This window comes from Mus musculus, chromosome 5 (genome assembly GCF_000001635.26).
Source record: "Mus musculus strain C57BL/6J chromosome 5, GRCm38.p6 C57BL/6J".
Lineage (NCBI taxonomy): Eukaryota > Metazoa > Chordata > Mammalia > Rodentia > Muridae > Mus > Mus musculus.
The window spans coordinates 6767481-6788896 of NC_000071.6; the positions used below are offsets into that span (position 1 = coordinate 6767481).

A 21416-nucleotide genomic window follows, 5' to 3' on the forward strand; every position below is an offset into this window, starting at 1 on the left:
TTTCTCTCTCTTATTCATTTAAAATAGATTAGACTTTGCTAGTCCTATATTTCAATATAAGCCCCTATATAGAAAATGTTTGGTGTTACTTGGGTAAGTACATTTATTCTTTACGTTACTATTTTAAATCTATTTATTTATTTGTTTATTTGTTTATTTGTTTATTTATTTGTTTATTTATTTATTTCCTTTCTGTTTGTCTCTTCAGCAGCAAATGTACCTTTTATACCATGTGTGAATAATCAGCTATTTAAACTTCTCTATTTCATTGAGCACATGAGGAATGCTAATATTGATCTCTACAGATGTGAGGGATGAGAAACAGTGAGATAGTGTTTCACCCATCTGAAACGAAATATATGTATTCAGAAAATATAGCTGCCTTTTTCCAAGGATGAGTGAACAAGATTTTCCCACCCAGAGGCCAAAGTTTACAATGCCACCTCATTATTAGGTATAGGATACATCCTGGTCTATTATCTTACTTTTCAGAAGGCCGTAGTTATGGGAGATATAAGTATACATATACTTATAATTACAAGGATATTAAGTTATACATCAAATAGATGATAGTTCATAAGTAATATAAGAAGTATAAATTCTATAGGCCAGGAAGACTTTCAAAGGAATATTTGATTACATCGATGATAATCTGTTTTACTATCATAAAATTCATCCTTTCTAAGCTTGGTGTTTCTTATTCCTGAACACAATGAAATTTCTATGGAGTAAAGTAAATAAAACTTGACTTTTTTAATGTGTGTTCTTGTAATGTTTGAAAGAATTACCAATATGTGTAAAATGTTATTCTATGGATATTTTATTTCTGATTATCAAAAACTAATAGTATCTTTTGTATGCTTTCTAACATAAAATTTAAACATTCTTAATTCCTAATTCTAGTGATTCTTACAAGGTTATCTTGATATAGTTACATATGAAGTGAAGCAAAATGATCTTCCACAGAATTTCTATACTTTTAACATTAGTTATGTAGTTGTTTTCAGCTTGAATCCATCAGAATATTTCTTAATATCTCTTAGGTGCTATGAGAAATGTGTTAACAGACAGTATGATTAGTACCATAGCCAAATTTAACAATAGGGGTTCTTCCTAATCATTCATTTTTACTGACATTTTATTATTATTTGAAAAATAAAACTGAAATTCACATTCATTCAGAGCTTATTCATCAAACATGTTAAACATAAGGTATTTTATGTTTTCTTTGTAATATTTATATTATACCAGAATGCTTCCTCTTACTACTTTATAGCACTAATTCACAATTCATCTCAAAGCAGTGTTTAATATTTTCCAGCACTTTCTCTCGTACATTATTTTAATTTGCCTTATTACTTCGTCAGAAAAAGAAGTTCTTTAAAATGCTCCCATTTCAATACTGATAATTCAGTTTATGAATTAGTTACATTTAGAATCGGCACCATAGTTTTAAATGTTTTAATAACAAGAGAGATGATGTTACTGCGTTGGCTTACAAGTAGCAGCAATTGCTGTTGTTTATTCATAAGACTGGCTGTAATAACTATTAGTTCAAGTGTACTGCCATATTTAAAGCCTCCTTCACACTATTTAACTGTTGCATCTGGCTGGAGCAAGAGTGATGGTAAAGATCTTGACCTTGCAGCACTGGTTGGATTAAAGGATTCAAGTGGAAAATAGAAGTGGTGGCTGGGTTTAAATGAGGACCAAACAATGTGGGAATAAATGCCGCAGAAGGCAGGGGCTGCAATGTCATATGTGATGGGTGGAAGGGCGCAGCTGCGACTAAATGTAGAGGATGACCCAGGAAAGTAGGGTGTCCAGGGATAATGGTTGGAGCAATGGTTGAAAATGAAATAGGAGTAAAATGTGGCTGGGACAGAGGATGGAGATGAGCTATAGGGAGGGGACTGCTGTGAGAACTTATGGAAGCAGAAACAGCAAAATGCTGTAGAAATGTGTGGTGGATGGTGGTGATGGATGTGTGCTGGTGCACTGGAACTGTCTGCACAGCTGAGGCAGGAGAGAAGGCAGTGGGCCCTGCAGCAGGCAACACTCGGAGAGGCCTCGCCAGGAGCTGCTTCTGCACGTGCTGCTGGGCTTGGAGCTGGAGCAGCCTGTACTTATCTATCTCATCAGGAGAAAACGTTATGGGCTGTTGGATTAAAGGGGGTGACAGAGATTTATGACACACTTCTAATTCATCTTCCATTTTGTCATGCTTCTGCACAGCTCTGTCATAGTAAGAGTTTATATTCCCCTCTACATGATTTACAGACATGCTTACATCCTCTAAGTCTAGATTTATCTGGTCCTCTTTGGTCTCTGTGGAATCAGTTACGCCAGTATATCTATTAGACGAAAAAGCACCAAGGAAATCATTTGGTACTGGGTCATAGCTTTGAAGAAAAGGTTGGACTTCAATAACTGAAGATTTAGATTTCTCTTTTGTTGTCTGGTTATTTTTTCTGCTTAAAGACTGAGAGTCAGTCACTAAACCATTTATGCCTTTGGAAAGATAGTTGTCACATTCAGTGTCTGTCAAAATAGTTGAATTAATTTTTTGTAAGTTTTTGCCTTTGTCATTATCAGAAGTTTTATGAACCTTGTTACCTTTCTCATTTTTTCTTTTGCCTATGTGTTGTCTCTTCTTTGAAAAAGGCAATACCGTTCTCCTACAGCATGGTGGTCCAGGTGGTGTTGTGCATTGAATTTGTGAATGAGTGTGAAATTCTTTTAAACAACTGTTTGAGGAGATTTCGAACTTCGTTGATTGCTCCTGACACTTCTTGGCTTTCACTCTTTCCAAAAGACCCTTGGCAGTAAGGGATGGCCCTTCTCCAACAGCAATGTTTGACTGTGTGGCTTCTGAAGGGCCACCTCTACAGCTCCTTAGAAGGTAGTTGGCAGTGCTCGAGTTACATTGTCTGCACTTAACTTTTCCCACATCACCAAAGTGAAGGCTGGCTAAAGATTTTTGGCTTTTGTTGTTTTTATTTAAGCAGTAAGCTCTCTGTCTCAAATAAGATTTCAATTTGTTGTGCTGAGATTCCTGGCCATTAAAGGTTTTCCCACCATTACCATCAATTGAAACCTGAGAGCCAGAATCACAATGGAAAATTCCTGGGGGTTTGGGCTCTGAAAATTGTTGATTTTTACCCAGTTTATACCTTTCTCTGCAGTGGCAGTCTCTGTGTTTTGATCGTTTTTTAGTTTTAAATGAATCTGATATTTTACCATTCTTGTCTTTCTGTGTTTCTGACTGAGGACAGTTGCTGCTTAGACGCACATCAGCCATGTAGAGGCAATTGTGCTTTCTGTGTTTCCACGTGTGTCTTTCAACCGAGTCACATTCTCTTTTACAAAAGCAGAGCTTATGACTGCTGTTACTCCCCTTGGACCTATGACTTGTACACGTGTTTCTCCAGCTGGACATGTTTCTAGAAGATTCATCCACAGTTCTGGGATGGGCTCTCAGAGGTGACACTGGAGAATATCTCTCATAACTTGGCTCCCCACTTGTAGAAGCTCTTCTGGCCATGTTGATATTGCAGGTATTTAAGCTTACACCTCTATCCTTCCCATACTCACTGTGATCCCCTGATGTGTAAGGACTAAAATTCCAGATATGTTGATTTTCTTCTTCAAACTCTGATTGCATACTACAGGGATTTAGCTTATGGTTTTTAGTCCTTGAGATGTGAGGAGAGAAAGACAGACCCCCCAGGGCATTATTGTGAACTGTCCTTTTGCAACTTTGCCAGTGGATGTTTGATGGTTCCATCAATTCAATATCATCAACATTATTGTTTCCTAAACCATCCTTTAGAGACAGCTTAAGGTAAGCAGGCACTTCAGGACTTTTCATTTCCAAGTCTCGTAGACTAGCATGTTCACTTACACTAGAGTCAGAGTCATTATAGTCCAGATTGTATTTTCGCTGGAACTTTTCCCAATCTAGGTTAGCTACACTCATCTTTGGTTTCAGAGATTGATTATCTTGGGTCAATTTTTCTTGTTCTTTAATTAAATCTGTGACTTGGCTCTCTGGTTTTGTCTTAATTTCTAAAGCCTTCTTCTCCAACTCTGTTTGTACATTCTCTGAATTACACTCATCTTTTGTGTTGCGAGACAGTTTGAAATCAAAATATAAAGGATTACATCCATAAGATATGCAAGGTTCTGTTCTGGTAAAGAAGAGAAGTTCTGTAGGCCACTGTAGAGTGGTGTGACCATCCTTGCTCTGTACACGGAGGAAAGGCAATGGTTTGGATTTCAGATCATGTGGACAATCTTCTCTGCAATGTCTTTGAACATTTTTGCCAACCCTTTCTGATTCATCTGAAGACTTTGCTCTGGCCTCCATTCTTGAGTTAGGAATTCGATGTGCTTGAGTCTTCTTTTCACTTGGTCCTGAAGGCAAAAACTCATCCAGACATTCACACCACCTACTATCACTGTGCTTGTAAATGTTTAGTGGACTGGAAGATTCATTTGCTTGGCATGGGTGATTAATACAGTTTTCTGAAGTATCCTTCAGTGCATTTCTAATTTCTTTCTCTCTGCTGGAAAGAGTACAATCTCTCTCTGAAACATGGAAGTGAGACTTAGAGAAAGCCATGTGAGTGCCCGCTGCATCTTTCAGTCTCCCATTAATAGATTCATGTTTGTTTTGTGAAATTTTAGAGTTCATCGAGGAGGTGTTTAAAAAACCCTCCAGATTGCTTGCTGAAAGGACAGCTTCTTCCTTCATAAGGTCTGCATCATTGCTTGCAAACCGGCCACACTTGCAGTTCTCCACTGTTCGTTTGACTTTATAGGTGGGTGACTTGCTACAATCATGTGTATCGTCTGTGTTCTCGCTGAAAACTGAGGCAGAGGATTCTAATTTTAGATAGGCTTTTTTTGAAAATGAAAATGAAACTCCTGTTCTGTGGTTTGCATTGCTAAGGTCTGAAGATGTTTGTGTTATCATATTCCCAAACAAGTGCCGCCTATCTGATTGTAGCTGGTGTCGGTTTGGCATGGCTGATCGCTCCTTATCCATGCTACTTCTGGGCACATTCTTTCCTTTGAAAACGGCACTTTTCATGCAGGATACCTTTCTGCCATTCTTAACAGGGAAAATTCCCTGCTGGAGCTGCTTTTCCATGGCTATCCTCGGGGTTTTGTACGCTGGTCCATTTCCAGAAACACTGTAAATATTTAAATGAGTAGGACATTAGCATTGGAATCAAATCTATATGCAAACATTTCATAGTATTTCTACACTGAGGTGTTTTAATATTCATTGGTGAACATTATTTTCTACAAAATGACTATTTTATCATGCATGTATAGGTCACTATGACTGCTATAGAGTGGCTACTTCTGAAAGGCTCTGCTTAATTCTGTTATTTAGAAATTTAAAAAGCAGTAACAAACTATCATATGGTAAAGCTGCAAAACAAAATAAAACAGTTGATTTGCATCACAATACATTCCTTAGAACCTATGATTCTTTGAAATTCAGATTTAACATGTTTAGTAGTCTTACAATGAGCATATTCATATTAGGTAAGAAATTGAAATTTGCAAAGTGTAAAATTAGTTTTAACTTGATTTTCAGCATCTTTAGTGTTCAATATTCACTCCTTTAAAAGTCTTTTGAGTTTACTTCTGTTGAAACAAGGTAGTTAGTCATTATTCTTGTCAGCAGCTAAGGAACACAGTGTGAGCAGCCGGAGAGGTCAGCTAGCATCTGCATCGCAGGGACTTTACAATAGCGTCTCTTGCTTCTTACTTCCAAAAACCCTTAGCCAACTGTGCATGCTTTGTCTTTTGAGGGTTTTTCAAGATTGTTGATTTGGCTGAGGATCATTAAGGGTTTAAGCAGAGAGCAGAAAATAAACACAGACAGAGCGTTTTATATTAAAATAGATTTCATGCCTTGTCTTTTCACACTTTTCCTCATACAGTGATGATGATGCTGATGCTGGAAAGACAATGCTACAACATCAGTTTCCCAAGTGCTTATTTGAAATGCCATTGTTGTTTACTATGTGCCTGGAGGCACATTTAACTTTTGTTTTCTACTTTATATTTCATTATTAGTTGTGTTTTGCTTCTTGGCTACAAATATTAAAACCTCTATCTTTAAAACATATTCCTTAAATTCTGAAGGACTAATTGTATTCTAAATACCTATCCCCACAGACACACAAAAGTGTAGTTTTCAATCTCCCCCCAAAATATTCTTTTTGTAACTGATGGGTACTATTTCACTATTACATGTGAGCAAACTGAAGTTCCTAAGTGACTGTGGTGTACTATCTCAACCTGATACATCTACAACAAGACTCCTACACACAGAGACAATCAGAGTAGGGTATAGAACTGTAGGATCAGGGCAAAGAAGGAGGATCAAGGAAACTGCTGTGGGATAGTGTCTTCTAGACACTATAGAAAAACTGGAGCCATGAAATCTTAGCAATATGGATGCATAAATTAGACATGTATAATGACACAGGTTGACGTGTCAACACAAATGGAGAAAAGTCCATAAGGCCCCCATGACTAGATGAAGAGATAAAGGCAAGCAAAGGCTTCTGAAAAGAGGAGAATTGGTTTTCTGAAAGGAAGACTCCCCTGACGTGTTACCCAACTTCAACTCATTAGCTCTACAACCCAAGTACCGAGAAATAGCACTTAATGGTAAAGATATGTGTATCAGTACTTTACTGCTTGGAGTCTGTTTTGTAGTTAACAAGTAATTGTTGCTATTCAAGTTTTATTTTGCTGATAGCATTTCTTTTTTACAGTATTACAATGTGTTATTTTCTCTGCCCTTACAAATTTTAAGTTACAAATGATAATTTCAGCCATTGTTTATTACACAGTTACCTGAGACTATCTGTTCTCAGGAATGAACGGGAAAAGCTTCGCATTGATAGTGAATCCCATTGTTGTGGAGAAATCAAATTTAGGGATTTTAGAAAACAGTGACTTTTCCTTAATTGTTTCATAACGAGAACTACTTTTTGTTCACCTCTCATAACAATTTTCTTCTTTTAATAATCTCACCATGCTTTTCAAAAAGGGTACCTTAGTTATATTTATTATCACTCATGGGCGAAGTATTGAAACACAATGTATAGGCTACTGAATGCTATTTCAGCACAAAGAAAATAACCAAATGCTTGTATTGAAGCGTTACTGGAGCTTGGACACAGAAGGACTAGGAACGACTACAATGTAACTGAATTTTGTCTTGGTGAAAAGGAAATAACTTTCCACATGCCTGCCACTTTTTTCATTAAGCAGCATATATGCTACCTAATTAAAAAATTTGCTTCTTTTGGAAAATCAATCATTTTCCGGCCATGGGTATTATACTCACAGAAAGTACTGAAATTTTAATGGGAGAACATTAGCAAAAAAAAAAAAAAAAGAATATTCTAGTATTTCTAAATTATGTTTCATATAATTTTAAATAGCTACTTTGAGGATGTTAATATGTGTATGGGGGTGGGTACTCTATTATACACCTTGGGATATCATATATATCATATACACACACATATATATATATATATATATATATATATATGTATATATATATATACTGTGAAATTGTTACTATGATAAATCTCATTGCCACATTGAACACAACACATAATTTCCTGTGTGTTTATATCTGTATTAAAAATTCCTTAAAATCCTCTTTCTTAGCAAATTTCAGATACAGAACATAATAAGTATTACTATGTATAGTCTTTAAACTCTACATCCCAAGAACTTATATATGAGGTGTTGACCTCCCATGATTCCTTTCTCCTAGTCTTGAGCAGAAAACACTCACCCTTCTCTAATTTTTTATGGTTTACACACTTGTGTTTCCATTAACTTCTCTGTAACTACCTTTAGTTTCTGTGATTTGGAAATAATTATATTCATTTGTAATACCTAGAAAGTCAAGGACCTAAGAGTTAACTATTTAACTTGTACTATTGTGCTGTACAGCCCACTACTGTCTGCAACTCCTGAAGCAAAGTAATATGATAAATACACAAATTGTCTCCTATGGGTAAAGGTATATCGTTCAAATAGAAACAAAAATACATACCAAAATAGAATGATTTTTGTTGTGTTGTATTCTGATTCTTATATGTGCAACTTTTGTTTTAAGAATCAACATCACTAACATTTCTCAAATTTTGCAAAAACACCCATAAATATATGCCACGGTTAAGTATTGACATAAAGTTTATGTTCTGAAAGCGAGTACCTCCATATTTAATCAGTGCTTTTATTGGAGAAGAGTGAAGCTATCCAAGAGAAGAGCAAAGCTGGTTGTCCAATATGAAACACATCTCCAGTTTTCTTCCAATATTTGTTAATTGCTTGGATTCAAATATTCTCAGCACCACTAATTGGCCTTTTCTACATGGGAGAATAATATTATTTGGCTCATTCTAATTGGACAGTGTCAATTTCTATAGCACTAAGTGTAAGGTGCTGGAAGTCAGATGTTAATAAATAGGACAAGATATATCAAGAAAAAAATACAAAATACTCATGAAACATCTTCATAGCATGGCTAGATTTGCCAGGTTCTTTGGAAAACGTAGGGAAATGGACAGCACACAAGTTGTCTAGGAAAGGAAGCATCACATTTTTAACAGTCATATTGATTTTAATTTTTATGCATCAATCTTGCTGAAACAAAGAAAATATTTTATAACTCTAAGTGACGATTATTAAGACATGAGGCTGTTTAAGCAAATAGAGTAGTTGGTAAGCAATAATAAGGAAGAAATAAGATTCATGATCTGAAATTCTGTATTTAGAGGACTGAACATTCATCTTTTTTGTAACAGTGAGGTACATTATGGCCTATAGAGTGGTTATATTTGAGTTTGTTTAGTACATAAGGTTTGGTGATGGATACACTAACTTAATAGAGCAGACATTTTAATCTAGAAGACCTTGCCTGGCAACCCCAGAAATTTAGAAATTTATCGACAGAAACATCATCATTATTAGCCATCCCATTGTTCTCTGAGAAAATCATGCCTCACTGGCACCATCACGAAGATTCCTCTGATCCTTTCTGGTTATTCCATTGAGGGGAAGAAGAAATGTGCATGTGCAGTTACTTTCATAGTAAAGACAAGAAAAATGATGCTTATGAGGGTAGCTCAGGTTTGCTGATGAACAAGGCGATTCTAGTCTGGCCTGGGAAGACCTTTATTTAGAAAGTCTTTCTTCCCCATCTATTATTATTTGGTTTACTGAATCCTGTAACTAATCATGCAGGAACTGAAATGTGATCTCCATGACTTCTTGCATGCTACATTAATGAACACAGGAATTTGTGTTCTAAGTTCTGTTTCGGTAGGTCTGATTTGTTATTAACCTATTATTGTGCTCGAATGACATGAGTCCCTTATTGTTTAGACTGGTAAGTACCCAATATTATTCTCTGATTGTGTGGATCCTCCTATGATAAGTCTCTTTATAGTAACTTCATTTCTATATACTTGTAGTATAATACCTCTTAATGCTCCTTTACTTACATTTTAAAATTTTAATATGGTTTATATATCTGATATTACATAACATATTCTATACATATTATATATGTAAATATTGTAAAATGGTCACTATTTCATTAATAATTAACCAAAATTGTAAATATTTTCTAATCATCAATTTTGTAGTCTAATAGAGTATGGTAGTATAACTAAACCATTCATTTTTGTTATTGCATATTGAGTTCCATTTAAGCAACAGGAATTTAAATTCTGGCAGAGCTACAAATTTCATAATTCACCAGGTTGCTGTCAACCACATTAATTAGCTATGTTACTATTATGCATTATGATTCATATTAACACAATTCACAATCTACAATGTTAATTGCATTCCAGGTAACAACTTTGAATCATTCAGTGGCTGCAAGCTTTTTTTAAACTGTCATTTTTCAGTTACAAGTATGTATTAATGTAATGTGTGTTATGGTATAATTATCAATTAAAATGACATTGTGCAGTAAATTTAACCACATTAATTATATTTTGTTTGTCTGCCAGGCAATGATAGCATCATTTATTCTAGAGTTAAGTGTATACAAGGGAATATACAGGACATGTATTATCCACCCCAAATGTGCATTATTATTTACAGTTTTAAAGCTATCATTGTAGAAGCCTGAGACAGAATAGTGTTTGAAAGACATAACAGTGCAATTTCATATGCTAATCCATAAAAGTTAGAATATTACACACAATATTTGCTCAAGATCAAGCCAATCAAATTCCCAGCAGAGACTGGGGAGCTGACCATGACTTGTCCCTCCTATTTGGGAGCTATTTTCAACTGATGGCTGCTGAGATCAGAAGAGTCAGTTTTCTTCAGGGATGTGAGTCCCATCCTTGTTTCAGTAGATGAGAAGATGGTCTCACACATTCACATACAGTCAGCACTAAATAGTAAGTATTTAATTACAGATGTGTACACTTAGATGTATACATGAACTTGGTAAGGAGATGTGGTAGGAGACGGAGGAATTGGAGGGGAAGGAATGGAGGTTGGAATTGGAATATAAATACTATAATATAAACATATGCATGTATGATTATTAAATATTTTAAAGTTATCTTTAAAAAACAAATTACTGAGGAATTATGTCAGAACAAATTAAGCTAGACCAGATGCCAGTTTATTAGAATTGTTTCCTGGATCACTTCATTAAGCAGGGTAATAAGTTAACTGCATTGGGAAGAAAAAAAGCTGAAAGGAGAAAGTTATTAATTCATAAACCATTAACAACTAAAACTTTTCCTTCAAGCATATTTGTTGATTAGTGTTAATTTTATATTGTTGCAGAGAACAAAGTAGATTCATTACTGAAATTCCCCAGGAGACAGGAGATGCATTCTGGACCATCCAAGTCCCTCTGTGTCTTACCATTCAGACTGTTGCCGTAGCTCAGCCAGCTGATGGAGTCGCTTAAGTGCTTTTTCTTGTTTCTTCTCATCTTTCCATGATTTAGAAGCTACATTTCGAGCAAATTCACGATGCTTTAATTCTTTCAATCTCTGTACAAAAGAAAAAATGAGAGGAGTACTATAAATAAGTAAAACAGGCTTTTCTGACTATAAGAGTCTTAAACATTGTCCTGAAAGCAAGGGTGTCTTTTGGGACAAGGAGAGAAAAAGCTTTTCTACCAGTTTCTCTCTACTCCAGGATACTTTTGGCAGTTAATGTAGTTGTGCACTAAGTTGCTCTTCAAAGTTGGTCAAAGTCACCTGCAGTGTGCTGCAAAATTGGGGCCCAGTCCTTGGTTGAGTCACTCTACATTCACAGCTGAAACATCGGTGTGTCTGGGAAATCAAAAAATGGAATTAATGTGCAAAGAGAGGGAAGGCCAAAGCTTTTGCTTCCCTAACTCCACCTGCAGGAGTCTCTCTCTGCATAAAGAAGATGCTGATTAAACAAAACAAGGCAAATGAACTTCTGCCAGTAAATTGCTTCTAGTACCAATGTCTATCTCTATGGGAGATTTTAATTTTTTGGTTTTTTTTAGTTGGAGGTATATACCAAATTAAGAGCATGATGCAAAAAAAAAAAATTAAATGAAATAGAATTTAAACACAGTATAGTGGTGAGGGTTGGGGAACAGATCTGGAGGAGGATAAAGTCTGGACTATCAAAAAGAATTAAAGAATTAAAAAAATTATTTAAAAAAAGTAAAGAATACAATAACAAAGATCAGTAGTCCCCAAGTGCAGCTAAATATCAGGGTTGTGATGATCATGAATGAGTTGATAGCCTTGGTCAGTCAGAAGTAGAAAATGACATTTATAATCTTGTCATTCCTGGTGTTTATGCTTCCTCCGACTCTACTTGCTCTATAATCTATGTTATACTGAAGACTTGGCTTCTAAGAAAGCCCTCTTGGAAATGTTCTTGCTTACTTTAAGAGGACATAAAACATTCACTGCAACTGTGTTGAAGAGAGAAGCTGGCTATTTTCAATGTAGATGGGTGTTTTACTCTTGGTTAATGAATGTAATAAAAATTATTCCATATTTATTTGTATAATTTAGAAAGTTGATTGATTAATTGAAACTTCACCTCCCATGATTGCAATAATATTTGAAAATTTGGTGTATACTTGTTTTCACTGTTAATTCCAAAATTCTGGGAAAATTCCATTTTGTAAATAGAGAAATGATTATATCTCCAGGCAGTCTTATTTTTCCATGAAAAATGCTTTAAGTTATTTACTGTTACAGAGCCAAATCTTCACTATAACCCTAGATTATAAAGCCTATGAAATCTGAGGATGTATAAGTATCAGGAATGAGGCTCTTATAAACTTCGCTTCCTACTTCTGCCTGACCCAGACTATCTACTTATCTGTGCTCACAACCCTGGTGTTTAGCTGCACTTGCAACCAGTGATCTTTTATGTTGTGAGATTTTTTTTTCTTTTCTAAAAAAAAAAAAAAAGTACAAATCAGTTCCTTTCTCTTCCACAAAGACATATAAGTGAACTGGTATTATTTATAAGAAAATTAGCTCTAATTTCTATTTACACATCACCTTTCAGAACTATGAATGTTTGCCAGTAGGAATGAAACTACATGTTAGTTCCAGTTTATTTCTCCATAAACTATGACTCAAGTTTTGGTATCCTCAGCAATAGAGTTTTCCTGTTGAGCTCTAGAGTATAACCAATTGCAATGGCAATAAACTGTAATATAGGGAGTATATGAAGCCTTGCTAGCTGTCATTGCACTTTTTATTTGCTAATGTGTGGTGATTCCTGAGAGCACTGTTTTCCTACCTTATTATGGATTAATCCCACTTAAACAGTTTTTAAAAACATGTAATATGTGCTCATTTTAGTAAGTTCTACAGTTTTTTTCTTGGAACTTTTTCAAAGAGTCTTGAATGTTTTTTACCCCTCTTCAACATTCATTATTTTGGGATTAATTCATCTAAGTAGCTTATAGTCAGCCATTGTTTTATTCCTGGCTTTTATTGTGTATTAGGCAGATCAAATGCCAGGGCTCATTACAGAGAGGGGCAGAAATCATTATAAGAACCAGAAGCAGAGGCTGATTACAACTACAAAGAATTTTGTGGACAAATAAGAATTCACAGAGTTTTGGTAGAACACCAAGACTTAGACAAGCTTACCTTAGATAAAATACAAGCATGGAGGTATGAGGTAGACATGAATTTCCAGCTCTAGCCAGAGCTATTGAAAATTGATAGTTACTGGAAAGGGAGAATCAGTTTCCTTTAAAAGTCATTGCTAATAGGTAGACTGTGCTCTTATAGAAGGCCCCAACACTGCAGATATTGGTAAATTATAAACTGTACATGGTCACCATTTGTTTATTGAAGAGGAAATTAAGTTGGGTGGGTAGAAAGAGGATGGAGCTTAATATGATAAAAATACATTGTAGTATGAAACTGTAAAATATTAATGGCAATATTATTAAAAAGAATGCAATGAATGGACTTTAGAATTTCAAGATAATATTAAGATAAAGATCTATGTCAAAGAAATTATCTTTTTGTAAGTGTAAAATATGCACATATTCATATATGCAAAATGGAAATAACTCTTTACCAGCAGTCATAAATAAGAAATAGTAATAGGTAACATGAAGTAACGATGAAAATTATATAAGACATATGTATGTCAAAGAACAACATAAAAGAACTGTAGTGATGTATAATTTTCCTGCGTTTGTTTGTTTTTGTTTTTGTTTTTTTTTTTTTTACACTGCTAGATGTTTTGTGGTTTACAGAAAATATATAAATAAAACAAATAGTAGTGGCCTTAATCTGGTTTTGGTAAGAAGGGTGAAATACCAATGTACTGTTAAAATGTTTCCAATCAAGAGAATACTGGAAAGTTAATTATGCAGAAATTATTAAATTAATAAATGGAATTTTTTTAATGCAATGGACCAGAAAGGAGATAAAAATATGGTCAGATATTTTTAATTGAAAGGAAGAAAGAAAAAATACTAAAAAGCAGAGCAAAACAAATGAGAAAATTGTAAAAGAAATTGCAAGATAGCAGGAATTCAAAAGTATCAACAACAAATTAAGCAACCTAAAAAGCAAAATGAAAAGTAATAGAATATCAATTAAAAAGTGAGCTCTTATATAAAAATAGAGCAATATTCATTTATAAACAGAATGACATTTCAGCCACATAAATGAAGATTACTGTTCATTGGGAAATAAACCTGGCAAACAATGGCAAAATCTATTCTATTTCAACCAAATGTGGAATTAAAAATAGCTTTTGCCCTAGAAGTTGAGTATGGAATGGTGTTTATCAGAGTCTGGAAAGTGTTTGTGTGGTGGTTTAAATAAAAATGCCCCATATAGGTTCATATGTGTGAAGGCTTAGTTACCAGGGAGTGGCTCTACTTAGAAGGATTAGCTGTTGTGACCCTGTGGTAGGTAGGATTTTATTGGTGGAGGAGTGCCATTGGAATGCAGCTTTAAGGTTTCAGGAGTTCAAGCAAGGCTCAGTGTTTCTCTGTCTGTCTCTGTCTCTGTCTCTGTCTCTGTCTCTGTCTCTGTCTCTGTCTCTCTCTTGCTGTTGCTTGTGGATTCAGTTGTAGAATTCTCAGCTACTTCTCCAGTATCATGCAGTATCATGTCTGCCAGCAGGCTGCCATTTTTCACACCATTATAACAATAGAGTAAACCTCTGTAAATGAAAGCAAACCCCAATCAAATTCTTTCCTGTACAATGGCTGTCAGAGTCTCAGTGTGTCTTCCCTGCAATAGAACACTAACTAAGAAACCTGGGTAAACTTTAGGAGAAAAGCTTCAACAATAGGTATAAACGATTAGATAAGCTGGACGTGGTGGCACAGGTTTTTAATCCCAGTACTCAGGAGGCAGAGGCAGAGGCAGGCAGATTTCTGAGTTTGAGGCCAGCCTGGTCTACAAAGTGAGTTCCAGGACAGCCAGGGCTATACAGAGAAACCCTGTCTCAAAAAAAAAAAAAACAAAAAACAAAAAAAAACAACAACAACAACAACAACAAAACAAACAAACAAAAACAAAACAAAAAAGAAAAAAGAAAGAAAGAAGTGATTAGATACATTAAAAATTTTTCTGCTTTATATGCAATGAACTGATCATTTCAAAAGGGTCAAAAAAATAACTTTGAAAAATTCACATAAGGAATGATCAGTGTTTAAGGAGATAAATACCTTTAACATTATTTGAACATTGCTTTATACACATATATCACACTGCATAGATGGCAATTAATATGGATAATTTTGTGTCTTATATAACAGGTTATAGATAAACTTTAAAGAAGCAAGAGTCAATTGAAGGTCTGCTATAACATTCAACTTTAAGTATAAATATACAAGATCTTCAAAATGGCTCAGCAGGTAAAAGCATTTGCTATATACCATAAGGATCTGAATCTGATACTAATTGGTTTATTTAATAAAAAGAGGGTTTTTGTTGTTGTTGTTGTTGTTGTTTTGTTTTGTTTTCTGCTGGGTATATTGGCCAGTCATATCAGAAATCAAAGTTTCCCAGTTTTGTATTTAGAATGTTCCTAGTTTCCATCATTATGATATTTATTTAAGCCATATAACCAAAATTGTCAGTAACCACCTCAAGGTAAGGAAAGTAAATTATATTCTGTTCTTTGACAGCATCCAATGTATTCAATCATGGAAAACAACTTTTACATTCATGTCAGTAAAAATGTGTTATAGTTTAATTTCAAAGAGTAGAAAGAACTTAATTACTATTCAAAACAGGCATGAAAGGACACAAGATTTTATCTTTTTGTTGTCTGGATGATAAACAGAGAGGTCAGGTACCAATAGAAAATACTTTGCTTTCTTACTCTTTAATGAGAAACACAGAAGACAAGAAACTAAACTAATGAACATTATAGTTTTTAGCTGCCTTTATCAATAACCTTGATTTTAATTACAAATAAGAACAAGGTGTTAATATACTGAAAAATATAATGTTTATTTTTACTACACCATACTGACAATAAAGAAGTCTTTGATTAGTTCAATTCATACCAGCTCCCTGGCACTCCTCCTTTTTGTGGACATGTAGTCTAATTTACTATGAAATTAGTGTATATTCTAATATAAAATTTAGTATATACTCTAATGTACTACATTATATTATACTATATAGTGCAATGTAATAGGATGTCATAAAGTATGAAATTAGAACAGCAGAGTAATCGGCAGCAGATCTGCATGCTGGAGAACTCACACACTCTGAGAGCTTCCTGTTCCCTTCAAGAAGGATTAAACCCATTACAAATCTACTCCCAATAAAGCCACTAAAAATATTATTTCTCCAAGCAAGGTCAACTTTTCAATAAGAGTTAATAAGAGTTCAATATTCATTTTTATGTTTAAAATTCATTGTATTTCCTGTCTTGTGAGATGGAACCCATGAATCCATGTGTGACACTGTCCATGAGGTCAATAGCCCGAGGTTAAATAGGACAGATGCTCTAATGGAAAACCTACTACTTTTTTTTTTTTTTTTTGCTAAATGAATATAGCAATTAAATGATACTTGATGATATATTGTAACACACTCATCAATCACTGCATTGTTCAGCTTTCATTAGAGATGCTTCCTAGTGAAGTAGATGGTAATTTGTAACTGGATAATTTACAGGAAATAAGAGATTGCTAAATATTTAGCCCTAAATTTGATATCTTCATCACATCACTCTGCTGGAGGTTCATGGATCTATGTGGAAGAGGAGGTGGAAAGATTGTAAGACCCAGAGGTGATGGATCAGATCAAGAAAATTGTTTTCCAAACATAACAGGGCAGATGCACATATAAACTACAGACACTATGATAGCACACACAAGCTCTGTACCATGTAAGCCTCACAAAATCCCAACACAGAGGCAAATCACACGCACAGTTTCATGCCTAACCACACATAGTTTCATGCCTAACCAAGAATCACACACAGCTTCATGTCTAACCAAGAATCACACACACAGTTTCATGCCTAACCAAGAATCACACACACAGTGCCATGCCTAACCAAGAATCATACACAGCTTCATGCCTAAAAAAGAATCACACACACAGCTTCATGCCTAACCAGGAATCACACACACACAGCTTCATGCCTAACCAAGAATCACACACACAGCTTCATGCCTAACCAGGAATCACACACACACAGTTTCATGCCTAACCAAGAATAACAAACACAGTTTCATGCCTAACCATGAATCACAAACACAGCTTCATGCCTAACCAAGAAGCTCTCTAGAATTCTCTCTTCTAGATTTTAGGAGAGAGAAAATCAGAAAATCTGTTTTCTTCAATGTAGTGACACTGGGTATATCAGCCACACTCCAAGAGAGGCCCATTCTCTGGAGTAGTCAGCCAACAAACTGAATTCTATATTGTTTGTTGCTTTATTTGCTTGCTTCTTTGTTCTTAGAGAAAGGGAGAACATGAAGTTGGATGGGTAAGGAACTTGATAGACTCAGAGAGGAGCTGGAGAGAAAAAGAAAAACATAAGATCAAAATATACTATATGTACTGGTTAGCTTTGTGTCAACTTGACACAGCTGGAGTTATCACAGAAAAACGACATCAGTTGAGGAGATGCCTCCATGAGATTCAGCTGTAAAGCATTTTCTCAATTAGTGATCAAGGGGGAAAGGCCCCTTGTGGGTGGGACAATCTCTGGGCTGGTAGTCTTGGGTTCTATAAGAGAACAGGCTGAGCAAGCCAGGTGAGGCAAGCCAGTAAAGAACATCCCTCCATGGCCTCTGCATCAGCTCCTGCTTCCTGACCTGCTTGAGTTCCAGTCCTCACTTCCTTTGTGATGAACAGCAGTATGGAAGTGTAAGCCGAATAAACCCTTTCCTCCCCAACTTGCTTCTTGGTCATGATGGTTGTGCAGGAATAGAAACCCTGACTAAGACACTATATGAAATACTCAAAACATAAGCAAAATTCATTTTTTTTTGAAATCTTAAAAATATATGGTCATGAACTTCACACACATATTTTGAATGTACCTTATACTGGAAAATATATTGAGAAATGTATGACACAAGTACACTGTTGAGTATCTCAGTGATATATACATAGAGCTGATAAGCATACAGGCCATGGTTGGGTTTCTATCTACAGAGGACCTATGAGGGGACAGCACTGGGAGAGCAACCAGGTCTCATGTGTTTCTCTCCACAAATGCCAGCTCATTTTTCTTCTGTCACTATACACATGGAAGCTACATTGAAACAGAAGACCTGAATGAATCTGTCGTAGCCTGTTATGTTAGATTCTCTTAAATTACTCAGTTGATAGTCCCTAATTGAAGATAGCCATTTATGTCCATTTTGGTGGGGAGGTTATACCAATTCATAAAGTCTAGTACCACATTATAAATAATCAAGGTTGATACTGTAGCTACAGAGTGAATTTTTCTTTTTCCTTTTAAAGTGATTGCCCAACCTAGTCTGACCTGGGTAAGGGTCAAGAAGTTTGAGAATGTAGGCTAGGGCTTCAAAAACCAGATTTATATTGTAATATATTATTTATTCCAATATTCAACATTTTTATCCTTAACAGACAGCAGCCTCACAGACATAATTGGTAATATTTCTACTACTCTTTTGTTTCTTGCAAGTATATGTGGCATAATGGTATATGTGTGAATGCATGTTTACCTGCATTTGTGTTAATGCAGTAATGTATGCAAGTATATGCACCTGCACCATGGCTATGAGAGTCAGGGATTAACACTTGAACCTAGAGCTTGTGAGTTTTGTTAGCCTAGATAGCCAGTTTGTTCCCTTTCTCTTTTCTTTCCAAATGGTGGGTTAACTGAGTTTTGTGCACAAATAAAGATTATAGACTAAAATTATATATACACACACACACACACACACACACACACACATACACATACATACATACATGTAGTGGTATTTACTCCTCTTCCTCTTTTGGATCTTAAAAGTAGGGTGCTTAGAAGCATTTGTACTTTGTTGATCCAAGTCTACTGCTCTGTATTTTACAAAGTATGTATTAGTGTATGAACTACAGTCTGCCATTTGCTCTGCATCACGATACTTGGCACTATATGCCAGTACCATAGATGTGCTTGCTCAGGAACAAGGATGGTTCAGTAGGTTTAAAGTAATGCTTGCTGAGCAAACCTTCATGACCTCAGTTTGATCCCTGGAACCTGAGAACGGTTCTTTGACTTTACAGGCATACTCTGACAAACACATGCACATGGTTAAACACAAATCATAAATGTACATATAAAAGTAGCAAAAAAATAAGAAAAGAACTGTTGTGTCTCAGAACCTTTGTTTTCCAGTCCTAATGATGATTGAAATCTTTATATTTGCAAAGAAAAGAAGAGAAAAGAAAAGAAAAGAAAAGAAAAGAAAAGAAAAGAAAAGAAAAGAAAAGAAAAGAAAAGAAAAGAAAAGGTTCATAGAGGTTCTGGGTCAACTTGTTTTCAGATTCCTGTAGGGTTTGTTAACGATGACATAGGCAGGAAAGTAGAGAGACAAATTTTCCAAAACTGAGGCATTTACATAATTGGAAGCTGCCTCTTGCAACTCTATAAAACTTCCCATGTCTGAGGGATTTTCAGTGCCCTGAAATATGAGAGTATTTTTATGTCTCTGTCTTACAATGTTACTCATCCTCAGAAATGTATTGAGTGTTCATAGTGAATGAAGATATTCACATTCATGATAGAAAAGACGATGAATACTAAAATCCTCTCTTTATACTAATAAAATATTTCCATATAATCCTAAATCTTACACTGTAATAGAAGCATCCTCACTCCCTTTTTGTCTCTCATATATATGATCAGTATAATATAAACAGAAGAGCTTTTATATATAAAACTGTGAAGCAAGGCACCTCAGAGAATTGGAATTTCCCCAGGAATTTCACGCTGGAGGAAGTAAAACACTAAAGCCTGGTGCCAGCCAGAGAGAAATGTCTCCTGCAGATATTTCTCACAATTATAACAACTTGTCAGACCACTTTGCAGGATGAAACCAAACCCAGATGATGAAGGCCAGAGCACATCTTGATCTGACTCATTAGCTATGCAGATCTACAAGTTTTATTTAAACCTTAACCTCATGTCAGAAGGAGAACTAAGGATTTGGCAGTCACTGGATCTGTTTTGTTTTTTGCTTTTTTCCACCCATGCCAAGTAGGTATATTGAATAAAACTTCTTTGTTTAATTTCCAGTACCTTAAACACAAACAACAAAAGAAAAATACACCGAGTCTAGAAATTTTACTTATGAGCTGTTGCTTTGGTATCCCTGCTTTTCTGTACTAGTCTACCTTTCATGCAATTAATGTAGCAACAAAACCTTAATCTCATTACAATTTTGCTATAGTAGAAGCTCAGCAAATAATGGGGCAAGATTTTATTAGCACTAGACATTGAATAAAAACAGAAAATAGGGAAATGTTGACCTGTCTCTGAATTCTCATGAACAGCATTAATGATGCTGAGAGACAAGGAGTTAGACGGCTCTTTCTAATGGGCAGACAAGGAGAGCAGCATGGCTAGGTAATACAGGTGGTAAATCTCCAAGAAACCAGCTTCTTCCTTAGACTCCTGACTTGAGACCAAAGCCTGGCAGCTTTTCTCTTTCTTCAATAGAACCCCTGCTGATAGACCAGCTCAAGGAGGTCAAGACTCTTTCAGGTCATGTCACATCACAGTTGCTGACCACTTAACCATACCATCTCTGAAACTGATCAGTCCTACAGTAGAGGAAGAAGACTCTCCAGAGAGTTTAACACTCCCAGCCTTCAACAAGAGACTGGATGTTCAACTATCCTGGTCCTGCCTCTGCTTTGTAGAGGGTCTTTTCTCTGTGTGGCTACTGCATGTATGTGTTTGTTCACCCTCACTACAGGCCTTTCTTCAACTGCCAATTATATCTGCAGTATTTGAGACTACTGTGAATCTACCTGCTGTGCTTTAGATATTCCCTCCCTTGTAATTGTTTAATTGGAAGAGAAAATGGACTTATTTAACAACCTGTAGACTCTATCAATACAAAACTGTGTATAGGATCTGGATCTTGGCATCACAGAGTCTTGTAAGTGGAAGAGATAGGATGCTGTAGCGTCTGAGCTCCAGGGCTTCTGTCTTCTCTCTAAAGGGATTACTTTCTTATTATGAGAAGCAATGGTCTACCTCAGCAATTAACAATGAAGGGGTTTTGCCTCTCCAAAGCTTTAATTTCTCTTCTCACTCATCAACTACTGGGGAGGATTGACACTGTACTCCTTGATTGGAGCAGTGGAGCTGAGGTCTAAACAGAGTTCTACAGGCAGGTCTGGTAG

At 35.6% G+C, this 21416-nt stretch overlaps 1 protein-coding gene across 1 annotated transcript in view; it reads right to left on the reverse strand.

Annotated features, from left to right (window-relative positions):
• Positions 1-1549: 1549 nt before the first annotated feature.
• The window catches only part of Zfp804b (zinc finger protein 804B), a 575349-nt gene continuing 555482 nt past the window's right edge, over positions 1550-21416 (reverse strand). The window contains exons 3-4 of the mRNA NM_001163223.1: positions 10954-11084; positions 1550-5198 (exon numbers count right to left, since the gene is read on the reverse strand). Coding sequence (NP_001156695.1) covers positions 1550-5198; positions 10954-11084 — 3780 coding nt within the window. The remainder of the gene's footprint in view (positions 5199-10953; positions 11085-21416) is intronic.